The 26,489-nt window shown below is 40.0% G+C and overlaps 1 protein-coding gene across 12 annotated transcripts in view; it reads left to right on the top strand.

Annotated features, from left to right (window-relative positions):
- LOC117411749 (inositol 1,4,5-trisphosphate receptor type 1) overlaps window positions 1–26,489 on the top strand; it is a 168,943-nt gene that overhangs the window by 45,561 nt on the left and 96,893 nt on the right. For all 12 annotated transcript variants that reach the window (XM_058999396.1, XM_058999394.1, XM_058999397.1 and 9 more), the window contains exons 12-33: window positions 1,522–1,676; window positions 8,058–8,157; window positions 8,639–8,799; window positions 9,025–9,166; window positions 9,405–9,563; window positions 11,426–11,598; window positions 12,500–12,619; window positions 13,290–13,484; window positions 14,952–15,203; window positions 15,887–16,028; window positions 16,697–16,850; window positions 17,175–17,365; window positions 18,293–18,425; window positions 19,300–19,354; window positions 19,440–19,605; window positions 20,753–20,929; window positions 21,542–21,622; window positions 22,347–22,484; window positions 22,979–23,104; window positions 23,361–23,561; window positions 24,820–25,071; window positions 25,822–25,947. In XM_058999396.1, the coding sequence (XP_058855379.1) occupies window positions 1,522–1,676; window positions 8,058–8,157; window positions 8,639–8,799; window positions 9,025–9,166; window positions 9,405–9,563; window positions 11,426–11,598; window positions 12,500–12,619; window positions 13,290–13,484; window positions 14,952–15,203; window positions 15,887–16,028; window positions 16,697–16,850; window positions 17,175–17,365; window positions 18,293–18,425; window positions 19,300–19,354; window positions 19,440–19,605; window positions 20,753–20,929; window positions 21,542–21,622; window positions 22,347–22,484; window positions 22,979–23,104; window positions 23,361–23,561; window positions 24,820–25,071; window positions 25,822–25,947 (3,399 nt within the window). The remainder of the gene's footprint in view (window positions 1–1,521; window positions 1,677–8,057; window positions 8,158–8,638; window positions 8,800–9,024; window positions 9,167–9,404; window positions 9,564–11,425; window positions 11,599–12,499; window positions 12,620–13,289; window positions 13,485–14,951; window positions 15,204–15,886; window positions 16,029–16,696; window positions 16,851–17,174; window positions 17,366–18,292; window positions 18,426–19,299; window positions 19,355–19,439; window positions 19,606–20,752; window positions 20,930–21,541; window positions 21,623–22,346; window positions 22,485–22,978; window positions 23,105–23,360; window positions 23,562–24,819; window positions 25,072–25,821; window positions 25,948–26,489) is intronic.

The raw sequence follows: 26,489 nt of genomic DNA, 5'->3' as shown, positions 1-26,489 counted from the left end.
TCTCTGTACTTTGATAATATACTGAATGGCATATACAGTAGTAAGTGGCTTAGTTATATTGTGAATGTTTGCCTTGATCTCCTCGGTTGGGTTTTTAGCCAGTAGCATGAGCATGTCTGCATTGTTCCTCCAACTGGCCAAAAGACTTGCTGGAAAAAAAGGTGGAGGAGCAGATAAATTAAAATAAAAAGATAAGTCCACATGCTGGAGTAATGTGTAACCAGTCCATTAAGTTGTCAAAGTACAGTTGGTTGCTGTGAGATCAAATAGTTTGAAATTAATATACACCGTAATATATGTCAATATAGACAAGGCCCTTTTGTTTTAGTTACATGTCCCGAGAATTTTTATTGGTGCGTGTAAAAAAAAAAAAAAAGGTTTCTGGGTAAATACAGTAACGTTGGGGGACAGAAACATTGAATAAAGGCAGCTAACCACTAGGTTGAACCCATTCTCATGGGAGCCCACAGAATATAATGCGCTTGACTGAACTTAAATTTGAAGCCAAAAACGCAGCTAATGTTGAGACTAGTACCTCTCCTGGCACTCATTTAGTGTGTGTGTGTGTGTGTGTGTGTGTGTGTGTGTATATATCATTTTATTAATGGTGTTGACTTAAAGCAGTTTATTTTATTTTTTATTAAATTTGGCCAAATGAAATGCAACTAATTTAACAAGAGTATCTACCTTTATGTGAAATATACTTTTTTTTTCATCTACTACAGTGGTCTAAATTTTGAATGAAAATAAAAATAAACTTTTAAAGCAAAGGTCTGGTAAGCAGCAGAGGCTGTTCAGCGTAACTTTCCCTCCCCGATATTAAATGTGTGTTCAGCTTAAAAGAGAATGTTGGAATGTTGTACATGCCCCCCCCCCCCCCCCCCCCCCCCCCATTTGAACTGTAGTCTTTATGAAAAGATCACTTATGCATAAATTGTATTTAGGTTCAAGGCATATGATTAATGGTGAGACAAATACATTTTCTAATTTGTCTTGAGAAGATTTCCTTGAGTGTAGTTTTATACAAAATCAAATCCTTGAAATCTACTTGGTGATTTATTGGCCTCCGTAATGACGTATACAGCTCTAAATTGCTTTGACGTCCAGTTCCATTTTGCATGGTTCTTCAGGACATTGCTTCTTGGATGCTGCATTCTCCCTGCTTGAAATTAAAATGCACTGGGGGGGAAAAAAAAAGCTATGTCAAATCCTTCTGCTCAAAGAATGGAACGGTTCTAGTTAATCAATGTAACGCAGTATAAGTTGTTCCACCATAACCCCAGATTCATTTTTTCCCCTCTCTTGTTGCATGTGCACATGCTGGTTTTGGTGAAATTGTTTATAAAACTTAGTCAAGCAGACAAACCATTTCAGCCTTGTCTTTTGAAATGGGGTGCACTAATCATGAAACCAGCAGAACCGACAGTCTGATTTTCTTGACCTATGTTTTTGCCTTCCAGTGTTTGTGCAGTTGTGGATGAGGCGCTGTGATCGGTGGGTGTTTTGCTTGTGTTTTCTCAGATGGACTCTGAACAGGATGGCTTGCGCGTGCGTCTGCGCACAGTGCTTGAGAAGGTGGTGTACACCCTGGTCTCTGTTCCTGATGGGAATGATATATCTTCCATCTTCGAGCTGGATCCCACCACACTGAGGGGCGGAGACTCGCTGGTTCCGAGGTACAGCTCACAATGCGTTCCCTTATTTGTTTGGGACTGGAAGCTTGTACATACAGAAATCAACTTATGGGATGTGTTCGTCCGGTCAAATAAAAACCAAATGGAATATCTTCTGAATTAACGTTTTGCAGTATAGGGTTAAACTCTGCACTGTAGAGCAGGTCAAGGAAAGTCAATGCCACTGAAAACTGCAGACTACCCTGGTAGTATATGAATGATAAACCCCACTCGGAACAGCAGACCAGTACACTAATCTAATGTACCAGCATTTTATATTTGCCCATTTTTATTGTGGGCATGAATATTAATACAAGAATATAGTCCACGGTGGTTTGCCAGTTTTCATTCTTTGAGTACTTGGAAGTCTTGCTGTATTCAACTAACCAAAATTAATTAAATGCAAGTAGCTTCTAGTAAGAAATTAACCCTTTCACCGCCACATTTGTTTTAACCTCCTGGATATATACATTTTTCACATTACCGTTTTACTTTGCCTTTTGATTTGGCTGTATCAATGATACCAATGTGGTACTGAAGTGGGATGCCATCTGTAATGATTCTTTGAGAGAATCGTAGAATACAGCTGTGTACCAGTACAGATGTGAAGTGAACAGTAATCTCTTCAATACCGCATTTAACTTCTTGACGTATCAATGATACAGATCTTGTGCACATAGGCCTATCCATTTTACTTCCTGTATACAAGCAATTCAATCTGATGGCAAAAAACCGGATGCCCAAGTAGACCAGATTAGATTTCCTTTTTTTTTTTTTTTTAACTAGGCAAAAAGTTTAAGAAATGACATGCAAACTCAAAACATCCGCCTTGCATTTCATAAATATGCATAAATCCATTTTACACTGTTTGCCTAAGGAACGTTTATTGTTGTATCAAAGTAAGCTGTAAATAACATTTTGCAGTATAGGGTTTGTAATGGGTGGTGAAACACAGTGCCTTCCTGGAATGGTAATATAACCATAAAACAAAAATTAATGGCGGTGGGTAAACAATGCCTTGTAGGCATAAACCTAAAAAATGCAAATTAAGAAATCCACATTCTTGACCTGTAGCTAAGACCCATATCTTTTTGTATGATGTTGACATTTCTAGCTTTTTTTTTCTTTTTATGTATCAGCTTTTGGAAACTGTAATACACAGGCGCTACTCCATGAGTGCTGCACGTGAACCAAACCGCTAAACTAAATGGGGATGTCATGGTATTAAATTGACGGTATGGTAGTTTCAAGCCATGCTATAAGTGATAGTATTGCAAAATGATGCCACAAACTTAACTGACCCATCCTGGTTGCTCGAGGTAAATTTGTATTACTGTCATTGGAAAAACTATTCTCTTCATCACCAATTCTTAGGCTGTTGGTTTAGGATTGTAATGTTAAACTTGACAGTGCTGGATTCTGCTTGGATGCAGTTTATGGTACAACATGAATACAACTGTTTACGCTCCCTAATACAACAGCTAATCCTATATTTTGGCCATTACACTGCCTGTTCAGGAATATAATTCAGTTGTGTCATTTGTTGATATTGACCCAATAAGATCAGTACTGGCGCTACGATTTACTGAGCCCTGGTGCAAGACTATGAAGTGGACCCCTTCCCCTACCCGGCAGGAAAATCTGAATCTGTCAAACGTATTTTCCAACAAAACCTATTCTAACGTTATTTTAATTAATCAAGCCCACAGTGCAAATGCATTTGTTACAACTCCTAAGCAAAAACATGAACACACTTAACAAATTAATATCCCAAAAGGATGTGGGTGTGTTTTTTTCTTTTTGGGAATCTGCGGTAGAAAACCCCCATCTCTGTTTAGCTTGGAAACCATGGCTACCAGACAGTGTGTAGGTGTAAGTCACAATACAGTCATTGATCCTGAAGATGTGGTAATGCATTTTGCAAACAAGTTGCTCTGTAGTACATAGAATCGACATCCACCCACTTTATCAGGAACTAAATCAAATTGGCATTGATTTGTTTTTGGTGCGCTTCACAGGTTTATTAAGCCATTAAGTGATAGTGTGAAGGCCAGAATTCAGAGGTGGGGTGAAGAGTCATAAAATAATAGAATGTGCTTATGAGCTAATCCCCACCACCTGCACTCTATCTACCTTTACTCATCCCAATTTGCCTGGCGTGTCAGAGGTAATACTTCCGTTATAGGCATTTACTCATGTCTGAGGGGAGTTTGCATGAATTGGAAAACACTGCCAATAACTCCTAAACCTTTCTTCAAATCGGTCGACAAAATCTAACGGCACCCTTCACTTTGACCTGTGACATAAGATGACGCTGATATTAGGCTCCTGTGACTTTTTGGTTTCTTAATGATGATGCTTTGAGATACTGGCTTCATACTTCCGTTATAGACATTTACTCATGTCTGAGGGGAGTTTGCATGAATTGGAAAACACTGCCAATAACTCCTAAACCTTTCTTCAATGATGGTGATGCTTTGAGATACTGGCTTCATACTTCCGTTATAGGCATTTACTCATGTCTGAGGGGCATTTGCATGAATTGGAAAACACTGCCAATAACTCCTAAACCTTTCTTCAAATCGGTCGACAAAATCTAACGGCACCCTTCACTTTGACCTGTGACATAAGATGACGCTGATATTAGGCTCCTGTGACTTTTTGGTTTCTTAATGATGATGCTTTGAGATACTGGCTTCATACTTGGCACACATGTATTATGTGATTCTGTGTCAATTTCAATTGTGGCTCTTGTACAAGAAATTGAGCCATTCCTGCCAGTTATTATACAAAGCTGTTGCTTCCTCCACAGTGTGAAAGCCTGTTATCAAACCATTTGAGGTAGTGACTTCATGTGTGCCAAGTATGTTGGTGACATTGGATCTTTTCATTTTAAATTGACTCGATTAGGTCACGTATGCAGCTCATTTAAAACAGTAAGAGAAAAGGAATGCCTAGCCACAAATGCACGAGACTTTAAGATGCCTAATTTTAAAGGACAAAGTGGTCTAACATTTTCACACAAGTGTCTGTTTCTATATCACTGATTTTTACTGACTGAAATTAAAATTCACATACCCAGAGGTTTTCATGCAGGTAGGTATATAAAAGATATAAATGACAAACCTTGGTGTTGTAATACATTTGCACACTATTGTACTTTACAGCATTAAATTCAAATTCTGGTCTTAAAAAAAATATATGGGTGGGGGGGGGGGGGGGGGCGGTGCTGTTGGTGGTGCTTATGATCTGAAACTAATTGCTATATATACATGGGTTTCAAGTTATTGTTTGTACTTAAGCAAACACAAAGGGCTAAGTTAAGCTGTGCAAAGATGCCAGTAGCTCGAGCTGCCAGTAGCACATGAGTGTGTGTTTGTTCTGATGGTGGTGCCATGCATTCTAAACCTGCAGACACATTTCACAGCTACCCCAGACTACTAGTGAATTCAGGTACAAGTTTGGGAAACGCTGCCGATTGCAAAACTTAAGATGTTAGGTTACTTGCCAATACTCTACGCCAGTTGTGAACAAGTAACTAATAATAAAGAACTCATTCAGTGTAATCCATGTTGCTAATTACTTGTGTTTTTTTTAGTATGTGTTTTTTGTTTGTGAGAATTTGGTAAATGGAAAAGCACTAAATACCAGTACTGTACTAGTGAATAACGCCAGTACAATAAGGGTAGAATGCTTCATAAATACATAGGAATATCTGTGCATTCCATTTTTAGTTTTTTGCCTCATTGCATTTTCATTTGTTAGTTTTGGCTGGCTTTCTAGCCTGCCTGTGTGTGCGAGTGGATTGATATGTTTATGTACTTTAAGTGCACAGTAGTTATTATCGAAACAAGCCCCAATTATAATTCTGTATTAATAAAGCAGTTGGAAAGTACCCCGGCTCCCATGCCAGCAAGTGTACAAAACTCCTTTTAACTCCTTGAAATGCCTGCTGCTGAAACAGTAGTGCATGCAAATTCATGGCGCCTGTGTTTACTTTGGATGTAAACCAGAACTGAACAAGGTACCAGTTAGGTCTCTTTTGGTGTTGAACAGGAAAAGCCTGTCGGTGATTTTGACTCAAACCTTAGAAATTAGAATTAAGATCGTAACTTTCACCCAGAAGATGCCAGTCTATTCTCAACAAATGACTTGAACAGGTGTGGGTTATTTAGCTTTGGGTTCCCTTTAAGGGCAACCTCAAGCCACAGTATTTGAGAATTTAGAAACCTACCCTTTAATTAGAAGCTAGGGAAATCTGGAGGTGCCTGTGTGTCCTTCTGTGTATAAAATACTGCTAATCAGATTGAGTGTCTGATTTTTCTGGGAATTAAATAGAGTGAGAACAGACCAGAACTGCACGTTTTCTGTTCTGTTCAGAAGTATTATTTTGTAGGGGGGGTATTTGGTAGTTAACGTGCTAGAGAGGAGCCGATGCTATAGTTTAGTTGTCTTCTCGGAAACTTCTATTGTTTTGCTACATTTGTCATGCTTAATGCTACTGTTTATAAACCATAAAATTTGAAATATGTACATTGTGGGAGCTACAATGTAATTTGAACATGGAAAGTTGGTAATTCCTAATAGATTGAAACTTTTTTAAAGCTAATTTTATCCTGAGCCTTTGATTTGGTTAAAGAATATTAACTGTTGATTTATTTACCGTATTTATACAGGCCAGTGAAGTTGTGTGTGTGTGTGTGTGTGTGTGTGTGTGTGTGTGTGTGTTCCTTTGGTGGTGCCAAATCCTCTTCTAGCAGGTTTTTACTGGAACCCGTCCAGCATCTTGCATGATTAGTCCTGATCCCTGCTGGATTATACCCGGTTTAGATGAGTTTTATATACAAAATGTTTTTCATTATGGTTGTGACATGAAGTCTCTCTTTGTTGCAGTTCCACACACACACTACTATGCCTGACGCATTTTTTTTAATTGTATATTTTTTTAAAGTTAAATAACCAGTAGTATTTAAGGGACAGATGGCACAACTAGACCATATCGGCGGTTCCTATAGTCTGAGATATTTGACAGAGGAAATATTTACTTTTAAGTTTGCCACAGTATAAACTGAAGTAACAAATCCGACCTGGATTTCTGTCCAATTGCTTACCCAAAATAAACAAATTAATTTTATGTTGTGCTTGTTGCTGTAGTGACACCACTTTCTCATTCAGACCTAGTAGAAGTCATTTAACTTGATTACAGCAAGTCAGGGACTTCGACAGGACTTGGTTTCCATTGATTCGTTGTCAGAGCTGAGCGCCGTTGTCACACAGCTTCAAATGGTTTATGAAGGCCCAATTGGTTACTTCCTGTTGCAGTTTTATGTGCCGGACAGTAGCCACAAGCAGTGTTCAGTTTTAGGGGTTTTACTAAAAACTTGTTTTCATACCAGCAGAAGACAGATCAATGTCAAATAGTACACAAGCAAGGCAGATAATTCGGCAAATAAATACACATACCTCCGGAACAGTCCAATCAATAGTGCACTGCTAGTATTGCAAATAAATCCCAACAAAATAAAGTGCTGTTGAAACAAGTGCATCAGTGTCAAACAGTAATTAAAACAATTAAGTCATTAAAAGGTACCGAGGTAGTTAAATATATTTGGCATCCGTCCTGGAGACTAAGCGGAGCCACATTTTGCTTTTCAAATGGTCTCCCTCTTTTTTTTTTTTTTTTTTAAATTTTGATCATGGGTCCTTTAGTGGCAATCTTGGTATACCAGCCTTTTGACCTCTGACCTCCCTTGGCAGGTAAATGTTGATGCAAGTAAATTTAGTTTTTACCTTATTTCATAATTCAGCCCTTAATTCCACTTGATTTATACATATTACAAAAAAATACACAATAAAAATATGCATTTTTAAAAATACAATAGTTCTGAAAAGGGGGCTTGTCAGCTACCTATCAATAGACTGGTCAATCAATCACATCCTTGTTATGGTTCACATTAACGGAAGGTTGTGTGCAACTGAAAGCAGCACTGTCACTTCAGAAGGGGCGTGATGGTGGGTACCCGTACCACTGGCTTGTCCCTCAACACTGGGGCTGCATTGACCAATGTGTCCATCAAGACAGTGCCAGGTGTTCCTGGAATTTCAACCTTTGCGAAAAACCGCCAGCACTGGGAGGAGTACAAATCCGCTTGCAAGCGGGTGGAATGTATTGTAACAAGCAACAGGTTTCAATCCCCTACAACACTGGAAAAGACCCCCTGTTTCCACCTGATTGTGTTGGGACCTCTGTGGTACTTCCGTCTCCCAAGGCCTTTCTGTAATTATTTTTACCAGTCCGTGTATGTATCACAAGCCCTTGGAAAAAGCACATTGAGAGACTTGTTAAGCCTGTGATGTATTGGTTCTCTTGTACGCTTCTTTTAGGAACTCGTATGTGCGACTGAGACACCTCTGTACAAACACCTGGGTTCACAGCACCAACAACCCCATTGACAAGGAGGAGGAAAAGCCTGTTATGCTTCGAGTAAGCGTTCTCATATTAATTCAGTCATGGGCAAGTTCTACTGACTTGTATTACTTGCTTCAATTCAATTCCTATTTTGATTACTGTTTTTATTCATTGTACCATCTTTTATTTTTATTAAACTGCCAAGAATATAATTTGTTTTGCACAGTAGAAGTTGTATGTCGTAGTGAAATTTAATACAGACAATATTGTGGCCAAGCCAATTTTCATTCTGTTCTCCCAAGATCAGTATGTTTTTCACCAGGAATGGCTAATCAAGGTATATAACTGTGTTTGAGTTTCAGAAGTCAAATAGTCTATTTGACTATTAGAAACATAACATATAATACAACATATTGTCTCGGTGCAGCAGAAAAGTTGAACCCAACTTTAGACTTCTGTTAATGTGACACATTTCAAAATGAATACCATGTAATGCACTAGTTTGGGGTATTGTTTAAGTGGAGGGGTCTGATTTTTTTTTATTGGTGTATTTCAGATTGGTACCTCGCCGCTCAAAGAAGATAAAGAAGCATTTGCCATCGTCCCCGTTTCACCGGCTGAAGTGCGAGACTTGGACTTTGCCAATGATGCCAGTAAAGTGTTGGCATCGATTGCAGGGAAGCTTGAAAAGGGAACCATAACGCAGAATGAAAGGAGGTATGACTTCACAACATGAAATAATTCAGAAAGCTGTCCTGAGTCCCAGCTGGTCAGTCACGACCTGTCTCATGATTTTGTAGTCTGCACTTCCTCCTTTCTTTCTCGTGGTGTAGAGTATGATAAGAGTGTGGGATGCATAACAGTTTTCGATGACGCAATAAAAAAAAAAAAAAAAACAGAATTACTTTTGATGGCTTTTGATTTTCTATTTTCTTCTTGCAGGTTTGTAACCAAGTTGTTGGAGGATTTGGTGTTTTTTGTTGTGGACCTTGCCAACAATGGCCAGGACGTTCTAGAAGTGATGGTCAGCAAGCCAAACAGAGAACGGCAAAAACTGATGAGGGAGCAAAACATTCTAAAGCAGGTGAGCTAGCTTTGACTGTAGATTAACCCATGTACTTTTGAAGTAATGCTGCCCTTTCTCTCAATCCACTGTGCTCTCTGCAATGTTCAGACCATGTACTATAGAAGCAATGCAGCTCTGTGCAATGTTCAGACCATGTACTATAGAAGCAATGCAGCTCTGTGCAATATTCAGAGCATGTACTATAGAAGCAATGCAGCCCTTTCTCTCAATCCACTGTGCTCTGTGCAATGTTCAGATTTTCAAGCTGCTGCAGGCCCCATTCACAGACAGTGGGGATGGACCCATGCTCAGGCTAGAGGAGCTCGGAGATCAGAGACACGCTCCCTTCAGGCATATATGCAGGCTGTGCTACAGGGTGCTGAGGCACTCCCAGGAGGACTACAGGAAGAACCAGGTAATGGGTTTCTGCAGGGACAATGCTTAATACACATAGTGGAATACATGGTGAACTGCAACCCCCCCCCCCGAGTTTAACAGTCTTGCGGTTATTCAATAGGTTCAGCATCAATAAGACTTTAAATGTCCAAAAAAAACTACCAGTACAAACCATCACATTTGCTATGTGTCCCTCAAGTTTTATTGAGGAGAAGTTTTATCGGATAGAATGTTTCTTCAATCCGTTGGAAGTATGCATGCATTTCTGAACTATCCACTTGATCCGAGATGCTCGTCATCCAAAGAGTCGGCTCACATGCAGTTTATTTGTCCCATTTAAAATAAGTGCATGTTTATGGATTGATGTTTTTAGGGGTTTTCATGTGAATTAAAATGGGTGTGTGATGAATAGATGTTTACTACTTATAAACTGAATAGGAAATCATGCTTTAGCAATTATTTTAAGTACTTAATTACATTTGAAAGCATTACTTCTCTTGCATAAGCTTTTTAAACTCATCTCCTTGTAACGGGACCGCTTACTTTTATAAGCAGACTAACTTCACCTTAAGTTCATGTTGCACACAATCTACAGTGTTTTTTTTTTTTTATTATTATTATTCACTCTTGCAGGTGTTGTGTACTGTGGGTGACTATATGGGTTCATGACACCTAGGCCAGCTGCTTGATAGTTAATGTTTAGAAAACAAATTGACATGGTCATAAGAGAAACTGTGGATTGAAAAAAATGTCACTATCTGTGTGAGGCACGCCACACAACTCAGCAGAGCTGACAAAAATCAATTTTTAATAATAAAAAATTGGAGTACATCGCAGTAACATCACTATAAACAGATTGTACACAGCCCTGCTTGTATTGGGACAGCATCTGAAACAGACCTGGAGGTGGGGCTTTTAACTCGGGGCACATTGTTTACTAAATATCTTGAAACTATCTTAAGCAAAACGCTTAAGTGCAGTGGCACTCTGAATGGTATCCATTTTCTAACTGAGCAGAATAATGGGGTAGATGTTTCTTCATTTTCCCCTGAAGAGATGAGTTCAGTGCAATGCCTTTCTAGGAATACACCGTTGTACAGACTCATTGGTGGGCTTAAAAAGGACAAGCATCCTACCCATTCCATACAGTAAATGCATACAACTGCACTGATGAGATGGCTTTCTTATTCATCCATTAATGAAGAGGGGATGATTATCTTCAGGCATATCTAGATATGTAGTAAGGAGACAGTGGGGTTAATGTGCAGTACGTGTCCCACGCATAATCTTTCTGTATTCCTTGAAAATGGAGAACACTTTTGAAAATGAGTGCACCTTTTAATGAAGAGGCCATCTCAAATCTTGGCGTAAGTGCTGTCATTAGAGACCTTTTAACAGAGCAGTTGGTGTAAAAACCTGTAATTCCCAGTTTCTGCAAAATATTTAATTGTGGTATGTTGTAGTTAAATATGTTGACATACTAAATTTATGTAACAACTAATTAATTGGTAGGAAAATAGCTTGAGTGGGGAAAAACCAATGTACCCCAAATATTAATGCACAGTTTCAATGGTTAATTTAACTATACAAAGCTTTTTAAAATTGCTTTTGTACAGCAAGTTATTTATTTTTTCCCCACTAGAATGATCAGTTTGGAAGTACTTGATTGATTAATGTTGGGCTTAATACAAAGTAAAGGAAATGACTAATTTTAAATTGGACATGTGTTCTAGGCAATGCAAATCCCACACTAGCTATCACAATTAGTGACGTTTGGGTGATCTCCAAGCTTTCCTCAAACCCTTGTTAACGACACTGTTATTCACAAAGAGGGATTGAAAGTAAGGCTGTTTTTTCCCCCTCGTTCTCTTGACCTTGCAGGAATACATAGCCAAGCAGTTCCGCTTCATGCAGAAGCAGATTGGGTATGATGTGTTGGCTGAAGACACGATCACTGCTTTGCTCCACAACAACCGGAAGCTTCTGGAAAAGCACATCACGGCGGCAGAGATTGATACCTTCGTCAGTCTGGTGAGGAAGAACAGAGAGCCCAGGTAAGTGAGCTGTACGTGCACACAACCCACCAGCTCCGTGCCGTTCGTGCGCATTGTGCTATTGTGAGAGGGCAGTGTTTGTTTTTGGGTCTGTGCTGTTCGTGCTCATTGAGCTATTGTGAGAAGGCACTGTTTGTTTTTTGGCAAGAATGTGAAAATAAATTGCTTCCATTGAAACCAATGTGGAGGCTATCCAAGCTGAAGGCATTTTGCCCGATTTGCATCATAGTTTGGGGGAAGAAACGTGCAGAGTCTGTGTAACTAACTGTTGCATTTGCCAGCACAATTTTAAACTTTTAGTTGGGCTTGGCTGGACAGATGCTTCTATTTCAACAGTCAGACTTCCCAGCTGAAATTGACTAAATCAATTACTTTGACCATGTGTGCCAAAATCAATTGGAATTTAGTGGGTCCTTTTCTGTTGAAGGATTTGATGGATTTTTTTTTATAAAGAAAGGGCTTTGTATGAAAGCTGACTTATCTCCGAGTTATTTACTCAAGAAATAACCTGCTGGTTCTGGCTGGTGGTTGTACTGTGTTGTGTGTTTGTCTTGGAGCTTCAGTGTTTCCTTACAGTCCGCCAGCTTTGTTGCTGCACATTTCTGTGAAAGTGAAATTGCATTGGCTCTGTCAATTGTTTATTATATGACTGAGGGTGGAGTCGCCTAACAAAACAAGACCATGAACATTTTAAAATGTGTGAAATTCCCCTATAATATACTGTGTCCTTTTATACATTACTGACCAAAGAGCAATCTTGCAAGGGTTGCAAAGAGTCCATTAACCCTGTGTTGGAAAGGACACGGATGGGTTTGCAAACGTGCTGGATTAAGTCACTGAATCAGTGAGGTCTCTTTTTTTTTTAATCCGGTAGCAATGCAAGCCTGTTCTTGTTTTCAAGGTTCCTGGATTACCTGTCAGACTTGTGTGTGTCAATGAACAAGTCCATCCCGGTGACCCAAGAGCTCATCTGCAATGCTGTGCTGGACCCTGCCAATGCAGACATTCTCATTGAAACCAAGTAGGTTCTGCAATCCTTGTGTGATCATTCAGAAGTGTTGACCAGTGAACTATCCACAGGGAGGCTGTGTAGCAGTTCATACGACTGCATTGATCCGCTTGTCTTCAGACTTGGTAAAGATGTTCTTAAGCAGTGTCTTCTAAATTTTTAAACATTGTTGTATCCAACCACAGCACCATCTGGTGGAAAAAAGTCCCCCAAACCTCTTTCAGATAAACTTGACATCCAATCCTTGCACTTAGATGTTTCCTTCAACATCCCGTGATTTGATTTAGATTTCCAAAGTCAGTAGGACTGTAGGGAGCGCAATACATGTTGAAATGTCTGTTCTCAATATACTGTATGATGCAGTTAATCACTGTGCTGCTTGTTACCTTTTGAAAAAAGACCCTGATAAGTGCGTTTGCTAGGAGTGATTTTTGTATCATTAATTGGACAGACCCTTAAATTTACAACTGAAAAATGAGTGGTGTCTTAAGAGCCCTGTAACATTGTGGCTGTATTTGTTTGAGTAACAACATATACATTTGATACTTCTGGGAACGCGAGTGGTGTGTGGTTGCGAGTTTTTGTTTTGTTTTGTTTTTTGTTTTTAAACCTGGGAATGTGTTTCATGTTTGCCGGATAGCTTGTCCCAGCTCTGATTTGAAGCTCTGTTTGTTCTGGACAGGCTGGTTCTGTCACGGTTTGAGATTGAAGGCCTCCCATGTGGCGAGAGCACTGCAGAGTCTGAGGAAGACGAGGAGGAGGTCTGGCTCTTCTGGAATGACAGCAGCAAGGAGATCCGCAGCAAGAGCATCCGCGAGCTGGCTCAGGATGCCAAGGAGGGGCAGAAAGAGGACCAGGATGTTATCGGCTATTACAGGTTGGCCATCCGCAATGGGATGCTTTGAAACTATATATTGTAGGAGTGCAGCAGTTAGAACTGGACACCCAGAAGAGTACAGCAGAGTTTATTTGGGTTGGTACCAAATTTTATTTGAATAGTTTAAATGGTTGTCTTTAGAAATCGGTGTTGGTTCATTTTTTAAATGTTCAAGTAAAATTTATGAAAGTTACAGCTGAGCTTAGGATCCAAGATCACTTATCTTGTACGTATTAAATGAATTCACACAGCAAACCAAAAATGACTAATGCGATGCCTACTGTTGTGGATACTATCTGCTTTTTGGCTTGGGAAACCTAACAGCCACAAGAGACAATGGTCTTGCATTTAGTCTTGTTCAAATACCTCAACTTTGTTTGTCAAGTTGAATCATGTGACTTTAATTGGCTTTAAATGAGTTACATGGCTGTTTTGATTCTTGTTAGTTCTATTATGGGGATCCAGTTACTTTTTTTTATTTTTTCTTTGCTACTTACCGGCTTTGAAGTACTCGGCTGGTTTAACCCTTTGCAGTCCATTTATTAAGTACGTGTGAGGCGCGTCGGGTCCAATTTATTTTCACACGTGCAGTTAATTTTAGACGCTCTGTTTAAAAGTTGTTTTTTTTCTTCCCCACAGTCGAACGGGTTTAAAAGGCCCTCCATATCAACAAAGCACTCGCTAGGCATCTCCAGCCCTGCCCCACCCTTTTGTTCGCTATCGCTTTCACATATGCCAAGAAATAAATAATAGTAAGTCGTACATACCGATCAATCATCTCCTGATCACTCGTTTTATCACCAAACTCATCAATAATGCGATCCAAGTCATTATTTTATTACTATAACATCTCAAAAAAGCTCTGCAAATGTCCATGATGTTCTCTGAGCACTGATTCATTAACTGCCAGCTTGTTTCCTTATGGCCGCCGTTATCTGATCCCAGGGGCAAGTATGAGTATTCATGAGATACGCCCTTTTTTTTCCGGCTTGTCTCGGCTCCTGTCACTCCCACTCGGCCATTGAATGGTTTTCTCGGCTTTTTCCGGAGAAAAAATGACTAGAAACCCGTTTTTTTGATGATGTCAGACAGGGTCCGACATTGGACCAGATAGGAATAATTGCAATGTCGGACCAGGTCCGACATAAGACCGCAAAGGGTTAACAGACCCCAGTTAGCACCCAGATTAGTGTTTTGAAATGCCATCTAATTGTCTTCATTTGGGTCACATCAGTTTTTTGGCCAGGTTATTTTTGATTGACTAATGTAGCAATGACATTTGTTATAGCCTCAGAGCTTCCCCATTTGAAATAGACTTCATATTATCAAAGATATTTAGATACCCTGGGCAGTTTTAGAAACTGTGACCAGATGGAGACTACCCATTTTATATTTTACAATGTCCCACGGGTTGCGAAACTTGTATGTAGTTAAGCCTTCATCTGAATATTTGTTTAATCTTTCCAGATACCAGCTGAACCTGTTTGCTCGAATGTGTCTTGATCGGCAGTATCTGGCCATCAATAAGATTTCCAGCCAGCTGGATGTTGATTTGATTCTGCACTGCATGTCAGATGAGAATCTGCCCTATGACCTCCGAGCGTCCTTCTGCCGCATGATGCTGCACATGCATGTGGACAGAGACCCTCAGGAGCAGGTGACCCCGGTCAAGTACGCTCGGCTGTGGTCTGAAATACCCTCCAAAATAGCCATTGATGAGTGAGTATCTGGACAAGCAATTGGATTGTCAAGCCAAGCTAACCAATGCTTTTATTAACATTATTACTGGTCCCCCTTATATTGTGGTGATAATTCATTTAAGCTATGCATATGTTTTAACTCCATGTTAAAACTTATGAAGTGATTTAGGTACCAGGAAGAAGCAGCAACACCTGAAATATAAACTACAAGCAAATAATTAGAATTCTTTCATTGGAAGGAAAAGGGAGTCTGTGATATTGCTAATGATAGTCAGGTTTTTTCCTACCTTTTACTAAGTGATTCTGCAGGTTCGGTTTATACACTATCCCCTTAATGGGTTTTGCTAATTTTACCTATGCATATGTATGTTTTTAAATGCACCACAGCGCACTTTAGGTAAGTGAAAGTTGATTTGCTCGATCAATGGTGTAGAGTACAGTAGCTAGAGACTGCAGTGATATGACGGTTTTGGTATCCAAGTATTTTGACGGCTGTAGCTTATATGAACTATAAGGTGTAATAAGGTGTTCGCAAGCAGAATTGTAATATGATGATGAAAGCATGGATCCGTGTCCGCAGCAGATTTTGATTTTTAGAACTGTATCATGTCCTTCAGCTTAACCCTGGAAAAGTGTTTCTCAAGTGTGTGTGATTTATGGCATTAATTGGCTCTCTGTAATATTTAATTATCCCCTGTGCAGCTATGATAACAGTGGCACTTCAAAAGATGAAATCAATGAGAGATTTTCTCAGACGATGGAGTTTGTGGAGGAATATTTAAGAGATGTGGTCTGCCAAAACATCCCTTTCTCAGACAAGGAGAAGAATAAACTTACCTTTGAGGTATGCAACTTCTACAGTGCCATGAAAATAGGTTCAGTGCTGTACTTGGAGTATTGTAATTTAGTTAGACGATAGCTTCACAATCCGTTTCATGCTTTGTATGCAATACCAAATATTTTCTTCATAAATAATGTAAAACCTGTCTAATCCGGCATCGATTGAGACTAGAATATTGTGCTGTATTATACAATATGCTAATACTGTACCTTAAATGTATAAATTACAAACTATTTTAAAGCTATAAACACTATTAAAATACATGTCTAGGTATACCATGTAATTCGAGGATTGCAATTTAAATTTCTCCATTTAAGTGAATAAGGCTTTTTACTGTACCATACCAGTGAGACGTGTATATTTACAATATATGCTTGATTTATAAACCAAGAAAAATCACATGATTTGGTGCTGGGCTGCACAGTCGGATTTACACTGATTTTTAGACAGACGAGATTTATTCATTCTGGGTTCCAGAGTAGACGGTTTCCAGATTGTAGAGGGTATTTCCCCTTTTTCAGTAGCGATTTGGTTGGGACCCACAAATTATGCCAAATTATACAGAATGCTAGTTTGTATACGGGCTGGATTAGGTGTGTGTTTTTTTTTTTTTTAATTGTATTCTTGTTTATACAGTTGTTTTATTTTAAATGTATGTATTTATCTTTAAGGTTGTGAATTTGGCCCGGAACCTGATCTACTTTGGTTTCTACAATTTCAGCGACCTTTTAAGATTAACAAAAATCCTGTTGGCTATATTGGACTGTGTCCACGTCAGCACTATCTTTCCAATAAACAAGTTGGATAAGGGTGATGAAACCAAGGGTAAGAAACTGCAATGTGACCTTAACTTAAATATAAAATAAACGAATAAACTCTTGACTATAGAAGTGGAATGAAGCTTTTGAAAACAAGAGTCAAAAATGTTAATCATTGAATTGTTTCATTTAGTAATTTAGTGATGGTTGGGTAAAAACCAGACATTAGTGATGCTGGTAACATTTACAATAGGGCATGGAAGCTATTCTGATTGTTCCTCAACCACTTTTAAATACCTTGTAATGAAATGTGTACCCTGCTCACACAACGACATGACGCGCTTCCATTTTGGCAATGGGACTGACTGAGAACCATTCCGACTGTACCCAGGAAGCAATGTTATGAGGTCTATCCATGGGGTGGGGGAGCTGATGACCCAGGTGGTGTTGAGGGGGGGTGGGTTCCTCCCCACGACCCCCACCGCCCCTCCCAATGGGGATGTTGTGAAGCAACAGAGCGAGCCAGAGAAGGAAGACATCCTCGTCATGGACACCAAGCTGAAAATCATTGAGATACTTCAGGTAATCCTGGTTTCTGCTCCAAATGAATTGTGCCCTGCTGACACAGAACACCTGCAGGATCAAAACTAATTTGCTAGATTCAGTTTTGAGGAGCGCTTTTAGTTTGTTGTGCTCAATAACCTAAACCAAGTTTTCTTTAAGATTTTAAATGAATAGTACACGTCTTACCTGACCCATGACATAAGATAGCTGCCATACAGTGGTCAAATTGCTTTTTGCTTTCCGATAACAAACTAATTCTTGATAATGGCTTCATACTTCATACACATTTGTAATGTCTGTATTGTAAGATTCTCTCATAGCCATTCTACAAGTTTATAAACCAGCTGATTACAATGAAGTCCCCTTACATTATACCCCTGGTGGTACTCTGTTTTCCTTCAGACATTTCTAATCATTCTCTGCTTCAACCCTTTTCAGATGGCTCATTATAATTTCAATCAAATTAGATCAATGACATCATTGCATACAATGCAGTGACAAGTGTGTTTTTTCAAGTTGGCATAAAAGCCTTTGTCAGACTTGAGTCCAACAAAACAGTAAGTCTATAAATCAAGAGTGATATTTTTTTAAAATTTATATTGTAGATTTGACGACCACAAGTACAAAGCTTGCCTGACATAATACTAAATTGCCCAAAATGTTCATAAGTGAAAACCATTTTCTTAATCTTCAGACCCTTTGCGTTTAGAAAGGTGTAATACTGTATACTTTCAGTGGATATTTGCGCAGATACATGCATTATCATGTCGGTCAGACCTGTCAGTCGAAAGTGTAGAATTCAGTTTTCAAAGGGTTAACCATTATTTCACAATTAAGATGCACATTATCTTTTCATTGTGCCACAAGCATGCAAATCAATAGTCTTGTTTTGCTTGCATTCCTGTCGGTCACCACACAATCGTTAAAAGATCGATCTTTTTTCAGTTCATCCTGAACGTGAGGTTGGATTACAGAATCTCGTGCCTGCTGTGCATATTCAAGCGCGAGTTTGACGAGAGCAATGCCCAGTCAGAGCTGCCTTCAGGGAGTAACCAAGATGGGCCCAGTAATGTTCCAGGTTAGTGAACACATAAATGAACTGCAGCCCCAGAGGAGACCAAAATACCCTAACACAGCACACGTAACATCAATGTAAGCAGATACCCAGTGACCTCGCCAACATGTCAGCTCTGTGATGATGACCTCCCGTGAGCAGTTTACTTAACCTTTTTAAACTTATGGGTAAACAAATAGGCTAATGCTTTGGTTTGAATAGAAATGTGTTTGGGTTTTGAACTTTTCTTTTATTATTTTATTATTCCATTTTAGAGGTGTGTGTGTATCTCCATCTATCTATCTATATCTCTCTATCTCTCTCTATCTATCTATCTATCTATTTCTCTCTCTCTCTCTCTCTCTCTCTCTCTCTCTCTCTCTCTCTATCTATCTCTGTGTTTTGTCTCCTGGTGATATTTACATTGTGTTGCAAAGTGAATACTTTTGTTTTTGTTCACAATAAACACTGACATCTGGTTTAAATTGGAACAAACCCCTCCTCAAAAATGAAGGTTGCTATAATGCAGACTGTTGCTGTCTGCAGACAGGCAGAGATACTAAAATGAGACTTTGTCCTTCATCTCTATCTCGCATAACAATACATTGATGCACTGATGGAGACCTGCAAGCATTGTGGGAGACTTTAACCACCAGTTTTCACATTAGGGTATTGTGTTCCAATTAAATCGGTTGCATTTTTTGGTAAGCATAGATCAGATGTTGCTCTGGCTGCAGGTACCACATGAGCATGAGCAGTGTTCTCTATAACCACCATGTCAGGGAAGACATGTGCTTGATCTGGGTGTGTTGGAATTGGTTCCAGACCGACACCCAGAAAGTGGTCCCTGAAGCACTTTCAGTTGAACCCTCTTTCTTTTCTCCCATTTGAATCCAAGGAGCTCTTGACTTCGAACACATTGAAGAGCAGGCGGAAGGGATCTTTGGTGGAAGGTGAGACGTGTTTGAATCCTCATGCTGTTTTTAAATGTGTTTTTCTAAACTAAGTCACTAAAGATGTGGTACCCTTGTGTTGCAGTGAGGAGAACACCCCTCTGGACCTTGATGACCATGGCGGGAGGACCTTCCTCAGAGTGCTGCTCCATCTCACAATGCATGACTACCCTCCTCTGGTGTCTGGAGCCCTGCAACTGCTTTTCAGACACTTCAGCCAGAGGCAAGAGGTCCTGCAGGCGTTTAAACAGGTACCTGCCTTAACCAGGAGCAGCAGCCGATCGCAGTGATCTCATCACCAGTAGTACAATACCTTACAAGTGTCCTCACAATCCTCACAATTACATCACAGTCCTCACAATTACAACATAATATTATGATGCCATCTGCCCCCACCCCCATTCTCTATAGTAGCTTTAGATGACTGTCAAACACTATTTATTGATCATTTCAATACAATAGACACCTGGGTGTTCTTGTTTTATATCTTAAACTGTTCATTTGATTAGAATGAATGTATGGGGAATTTGACTTCTCCATGCTTTTAATGGTATGGACACCTTTTTAACCCTTTTGCGGTCCATTTATTCAGCGTGTCTGTATTTTCACACGTGCAGCGCTGTTTTAAGTGTTTTTTTTTTCACAGTAAAACAGGTTTAAAAGGCACTGCATATCAACAGGAGACTCAGTACTGCATCTCCAGCCCCGCCCCACCCCTTGTTCGCTATATTTTTCACAAGTCTTAATAGTACATACCGATAAATCATCTCCAGATCACTCGTTTTATCACCAAACTCCTCAATAATGCGATCCGTCATTATTTTATTACTATAACATCTAAAAAAAAGCTCTGAAAAGTCTGATTCTTTGAGCGCTGAATGCAGACGCAGCTATCTTGTTTGTTTTATATCCGTGTTATCTATGTGGTGTTGGGCCTATCTGTATTCACGCCCCCTTTTTTAAAAAAAATTCGGCTCCTATCAGTCTCACTCGGCCATTGAATGGTTATCTCGGCTTTTTCCGGAGAAAAAACGACTAGAGACCTGTTTTTTACGTCTTTGATGTCGGACGGGGTCCGACATTGGACCGGAAAGGGAAAATTGCAATGTCGGACCAGGTTCAACATAGGACCGCAAAGGGTTAATACTGTGTTAATATTTTTGCATTCCTATTTGTTTGGTGCAATTCGGTATGGTGGTAGTCCTAGTGGCATTCATTCATACTATACAAGCTACTGTTAAGACATGTATTAAACATCCCAAAGTACTTTTTACAGAGAATTATAAAACAAGGTGGGTAAATAGTGGCCTAAAGGAGTGGCATTGACTGACATACGCAAACATGTTCATTATTTCTATACTGCTCACCATAACATTTTCAATATTGTGTTCCCAAAAGGTTCAGCTTTTAGTGACGAGTCAAGATGTTGACAACTACAAGCAGATCAAGTCAGACCTGGACCAGCTCAGGTCCATAGTGGAGAAGTCCGAGCTGTGGGTTTACAAACGGCAGGGTCCGGATGAGGGCATGGATGCTGGCGATGGAGCCGGGGACACGGAGCACAAGAAGAAAAAGGTACGCCTGTGCACAGCAGCTGTGTCTTCATTCCTGTCGCCTGCCTGTACATGTTGTGGTTTGAGGCACTGGGGTGTATTCAGTTGATCTACAGTACACACGCACACAAACATGCAAATTATCAAAGAACTAAATGAAAGTTTGTAAAGAATTTTCAAAAATGCAGATTTCGCAATTTGAGTATCGCTTTACTCGAAGGCCGGAGAAGCTGCCTCTTGCGTTTTCGCTCTTTGCTTGTGATATTTTCCTTTCATTTCGTTCTTTTGATAATTTGTCAGTCTACATTGCAGAATTAAGTGTAGTTGACACTAATAGTGTGTTTATTTGAAGATGTAATTACATTATTGTATTTAACTTTGCTCTTCAAAAACTGCAATTTAATATACATGTACAACCTGTTCGTGGATGACAAACCACAGAACACATGTTCAGTACCTGCAGTATATGTCATGCCAGACTTGATGATTTTAATTTTGTTTTGTAATGCAAACTGTTAAACATTGACAGTTTCTTTAACTATGTATTCTGTAGTATAGATTTAGTAAGTCTGGGTATTGAAGAGCTCTGTCTATTGTTTCATTCTCTCAGTAGATATATTTCTGTTTTCTGCAGGGTGACTTGAGCTCCAGCGGACCAGACAAAGCAAAGAAACACGAAAGTACCAGCAGCTACAATTATAGAGTAGTGAAAGAGGTAGGTGCCCAGTGAGCTCAAGCACACGCCTGCATGGCTGGCCTCCTGGCCTGTAGATTGCTGACGGCTGCTCTCAAGCTCTTGCAGGTAGAGGCAGTTGGCTTGGGGATCAGAGGACTCCCACAGACCTTTAGTTTTCCTGAGATGTCGAGTTGCTGTGGTGAGAAACATAATTGAGCATTCAAAAATTAAGATTAAATTCTGCAGTAAACTATTTCACTTATTTGTGTGTGCTAAAATCAGCATATCCCTTCGTTGAAGATCCACTGAAGGAACTACTTGACTTCTCCTTGTCTCGAAGACACTGGACTGCACTTCACCGTGTTAGAACACCACATGGGAGATGCAGCTACACCCTCTAAGTGGGGAATTAAGGAGCTGTCTAATTGACTGCTCAATACACATTTTTAGACAGTACAAATGGAATCCATCTAGCTACCCCGGGTGCCATCAAGTGACTTTCCAAACTCTGTAAACAACTATAAACTCGGTCCCATTTCTTTTCAAATGCAATATGAAAGATATCCCTGTTCAAATATCAACCTTGGATTTTTCCAACACTGCAAATATTTGAACTGATTTTATGTATGGATTTCAGAGAACGGTCTATATTCTGAAAGCATTTATTCAGGAGTTACTTAATTTTGTGAATGATGCCTGAAGGTTTTCTAATGTGTGCTTTTTGCCACTCCCTCCTCCTCCTCCTCCTCCTCCTCCTCTTCAGATTCTGATTAGACTGAGTAAACTCTGTGTCCAGGAGGGATCATCGGGCAGGAAGAGCCGGAAACAGCAGCAGAGACTCCTGAGGAACATGGGTGCTCACAGTGTGGTGCTGGAGCTGCTGCAGATTCCCTATGAGAAGGTATGTGATTGCATCCAACACTTCTCAGCACACCCCTGTATTCCTCCCCTGTATGTTTTTTGGTCTTTCCCAGGTAAATGATGTTGCACTATTGCAGGTTTTTTGTAAGTGAAATATTATTTAAAGGAGTGAAATGTATGTTTTGGATTAATATAAATATATTTCTCATGAATGATACCCATCCCTACCCACTGGTACTTTATTTATTCATTCTCTTACCTCCCAAATTTGGAACTTGTCCAATGAACCTCTGATAAATAAATGCCAGTATGTGCTGTGGATACAAATCATGATGACCAACCGTCTAAAACTGCTCTGTAGAATTCAACCTCATAAACAGACTTGTTGTAAAAAGCCCAGTGTCAGCACATTTATCCATGACTCTGTAAAAGGAGGTTCAAAGATGACAAGACTAGGACCCTTTCCTGTTAGTCAGGGGAGTCTGCTTTGCCAGGGTTAAATGCTCAGTAACGATTGTATGATCTGATGTGTAGGGGGAAGATACCCGGATGCAGGAGATCATGAAGCTGGCTCATGAGTTCCTGCAGAATTTCTGTGCTGGGAATCAGCAGAACCAGGTCCTGCTCCACAAACACATCAACCTCTTCATGAACCCAGGGGTAAGGGGCACTGTGCTCTGGAAAGGGAATTGCTACTTTCACTGCAGGATTGGGTCTCTTGAACGGAGTGTAAATTGACTCTCTAAAAGGGAGGGGGAGGGGGGGGGGATAGCCTGTCCATGTCACACATTTTTACAAATGGATACAGTGGATGTACATCATATTTTACTTCATCATGATAGCTCTAGGAGCGAGAGAATTACATAGTTGATTTACCTATGATGTGTGAAATAAATATCCAAACAATCTTTGTCAGATTCTTGAGGCTGTGACCATGCAGCACATCTTCATGAACAACTTCCAGCTGTGCAGTGAGATCAACGAGCGGGTGGTCCAGCACTTTGTACACTGCATCGAGACTCATGGCAGGAACGTCCAGTATCTCAAATTCCTTCAAACCATCGTCAAGGCAGAGGGAAAGTTTATCAAGAAGTGCCAAGATATAGTCATGGCTGAGGTCAGTGATGTAAATATGATACAGGGCGGACTGTCAGTCTACCAATGCACTTAATCTCACTAGGCTAAATTTGTAAGATTTGTTTATTTTTCATGTCTTGGTGAACTCTTGAGGGGGTCACTCGGTGGCTCACCTGGTAAAAACACAGCCGCATGGTGTGCAGGGCGGGTCATACATTTTGGGGAGCTCGGGTTCGTGTCCTGTGCAGTTTCTGGTCTTTGTTCGGGATTCCAAAGGCTCTGGCGCTCCCATGGGGGGGTTAGAGAGGCATAACTGCCAGGCACTGTTTCTCCTCATCATGCAACAGCGCACCTTACTGGCCAGGTGCCTGGTTAGCTCAAGCAGACACCTGCAGGGCTGGCCTTTGTCCAGAGGCTTGTAGCTTGCTGACATCCACTCTCTAATAGTAAATTGGCTTGGTCATGGGATCGGAGGACGCCCACTGTACCTTCAGTTCTCCTGAGCTTTGGGGGGGGGGGGGGGGGGTGCTGCAGTGATGGAATATAAATGGACATTATACATTGGGTTTTAATCTGGGGTAAGATAATTGGCCACTCTAAATTAAAAAGAATAAATAAACAAGGTAGAAAACTCATGCCACTCCTGAATATAGCCAATACACCAAATGGAACATGTGGTATTTATTGCATCCACTTGGGGCAGAGTGTTGCAGGGGTGCAAGTTAATTTATTACACTCTGGTGTACCAGCTGTACTTGAAGATTAGACATGTTTGTGAGCTCTATAAAGGCCACAGATGTGCTTTATGCGCTTTAGTGTCACCAGTGTAGTGAAAGTAGGATATACAAAGTGATTCTAAACCACAAGAATAGTATATAGATTACTGATATTTCAGGTACGTACCAAGTTGTTGTTTAAAGAACTAGGCTTTTTGATTTGTGTAAGTTTGGTAATGAAGAACAAACTGTAAATGGCAATTAGTAGCCATTTAAGTGAACATTGTGAAATAGCTTAAATTTAATGGCACCCCCAAAAAAGAGGGTCTTCAAGCTCTTTCTGGATGGACGGCTAAGGGGTGAGTAGTTGAGGGATGTCAAAATGCAAGGTCCCAAGTGGGTAGCTCCCAAGTCACACGGATCAGATGGGGTACAGAGGAAGAGAAGTGTTGTACCACTATACCTTCATAGTCCATGTGAAAATACCATTATTTATATAAATCCTAAAGGAGTCATTGATGCTTGACAGCTACTTCAGCGTTTCTCACTCCAGTTTTGAAGCCCTACTCGTTTGTGTTCCAGCTTGTGAATGCAGGAGAGGACGTCCTGGTCTTTTACAACGACCGAGCCTCCTTCCAGACTCTGGTCCAGATGATGCGCTCTGAACGGGACAGGATGGATGTGAACAGCTCCCTGATATACCACATTCACCTGGTGGAGCTGCTGGCTGTGTGCACGGAGGGCAAGAACGTCTACACGGAGATCAAGTGCAACTCACTGCTGCCTCTGGATGACATCGTCCGGGTGGTGACGCACGAGGACTGCATCCCTGAAGTAAGCTTGCACACACTGTACTGCTGCAGCCAGGACTCGGGTTTGTAATGCAACATGTGTTTGTAATGACCAATGTTTTGAAGACATTGAAAAAGACTTGTTGAAACATTTTGTCATTGAACTTCATTTCTTTAATATTTCAAAATTTAGAACAATTGAATGTTTCATTGTAAATAGCTTTCAGAGGATAAGTTACTGTAGAATTTGCAGCTAAAATAAATCTCTACTTCTGCCAGTCCTTGTGTCAATTTTAAAATGGATTGGTACTGGATAACTCACACAGGGTTAAAACATTATGACCTTTTCTTTAGTTTACATTTTTGGACTTGTAATATTTTGAAAGTTTTTCTTCAAGTAACTAATGAACTGGCAATGTATCCTAATTTATATTAAGGTACATATTATTGTGAACCTAGTCACACGCGCTAGTATTTACAAATCTAACTCCAACAGTACTTTAAAGCTTGCACTGTGGACGTTCAGTTTAATGTTGAATGTTATGTTGATTGTATGTCATTTTTATCAATAGCCTGTAAGTATACAAGGGTTAGACATTTCAAAACCCCTTCCACAATCATAACCAGCCAGGACAACATGACGTGCTTTTCAAATAATAAACCAGTATTGCTTTTGGTGGTGGTTTTATATAGAAACCCTTCCATGTCAAGGTAATGCAATAAATGTAATTGTACATGTTTGTGTGAAATAAACGGATAACTTGCTCTGGTATTATTATTATTTTCTCTGCAGGTGAAGGTAGCATACGTTAACTTCCTCAATCACTGCTACGTCGACACAGAAGTGGAAATGAAGGAGATTTACACAAGTAACCACATGTGGAAGCTCTTTGAGAACTTCCTGGTGGATATCTGTCGGGTAAGTCCGGATTTGATTTGCAGTTTTGGAATAAGGAGAAGCCTAAAGGGCATCTAGCACATAGAAGCTGAAGTCTTTCAGGGGCATTATCGGTCACGTCCTCAATGGAACCTGTTCACAGCAACTACAACTTCAGCCAAGTGTAGATCTCTCTAAAGAATTCTAAATGTTTAAACCACAACAGGATCGACATTAAATAGATGAATTATCAGCTTTTTGTCTATGTGTTCAGTGGCTTCCTCAAATAAAGTTGAATATACAAAATGGCACAGTGACTCACTAGCCTATCACGGCACCAGTGTGGTGCACACTGGTCCATATAAACCAGAACACTGAAATCAGAGTGTTGGGTCCTCCAGGGTGCAGCAGCTGGGCAACCTCTGTAGCTTGGGTTTGCCTGCTGAAATGAGACGGTTATCTGGACTTGATGGAAGACTCATTGAGATCGATCGATTTTTTATTTATTTATTTTTAGTCTTACTATAGTGGTACCCAATTCTGTATGAAAATAGGTTAATATATAGGGTGGTCTTTTTTTATAA

This window comes from Acipenser ruthenus, chromosome 25 (genome assembly GCF_902713425.1).
Source record: "Acipenser ruthenus chromosome 25, fAciRut3.2 maternal haplotype, whole genome shotgun sequence".
In the NCBI taxonomy this organism is placed as follows: Eukaryota; Metazoa; Chordata; class Actinopteri; order Acipenseriformes; family Acipenseridae; genus Acipenser; species Acipenser ruthenus.
Note: the sequence above shows the minus strand (reverse complement) of the source record. Positions and strands in the feature narration are given on the sequence as shown.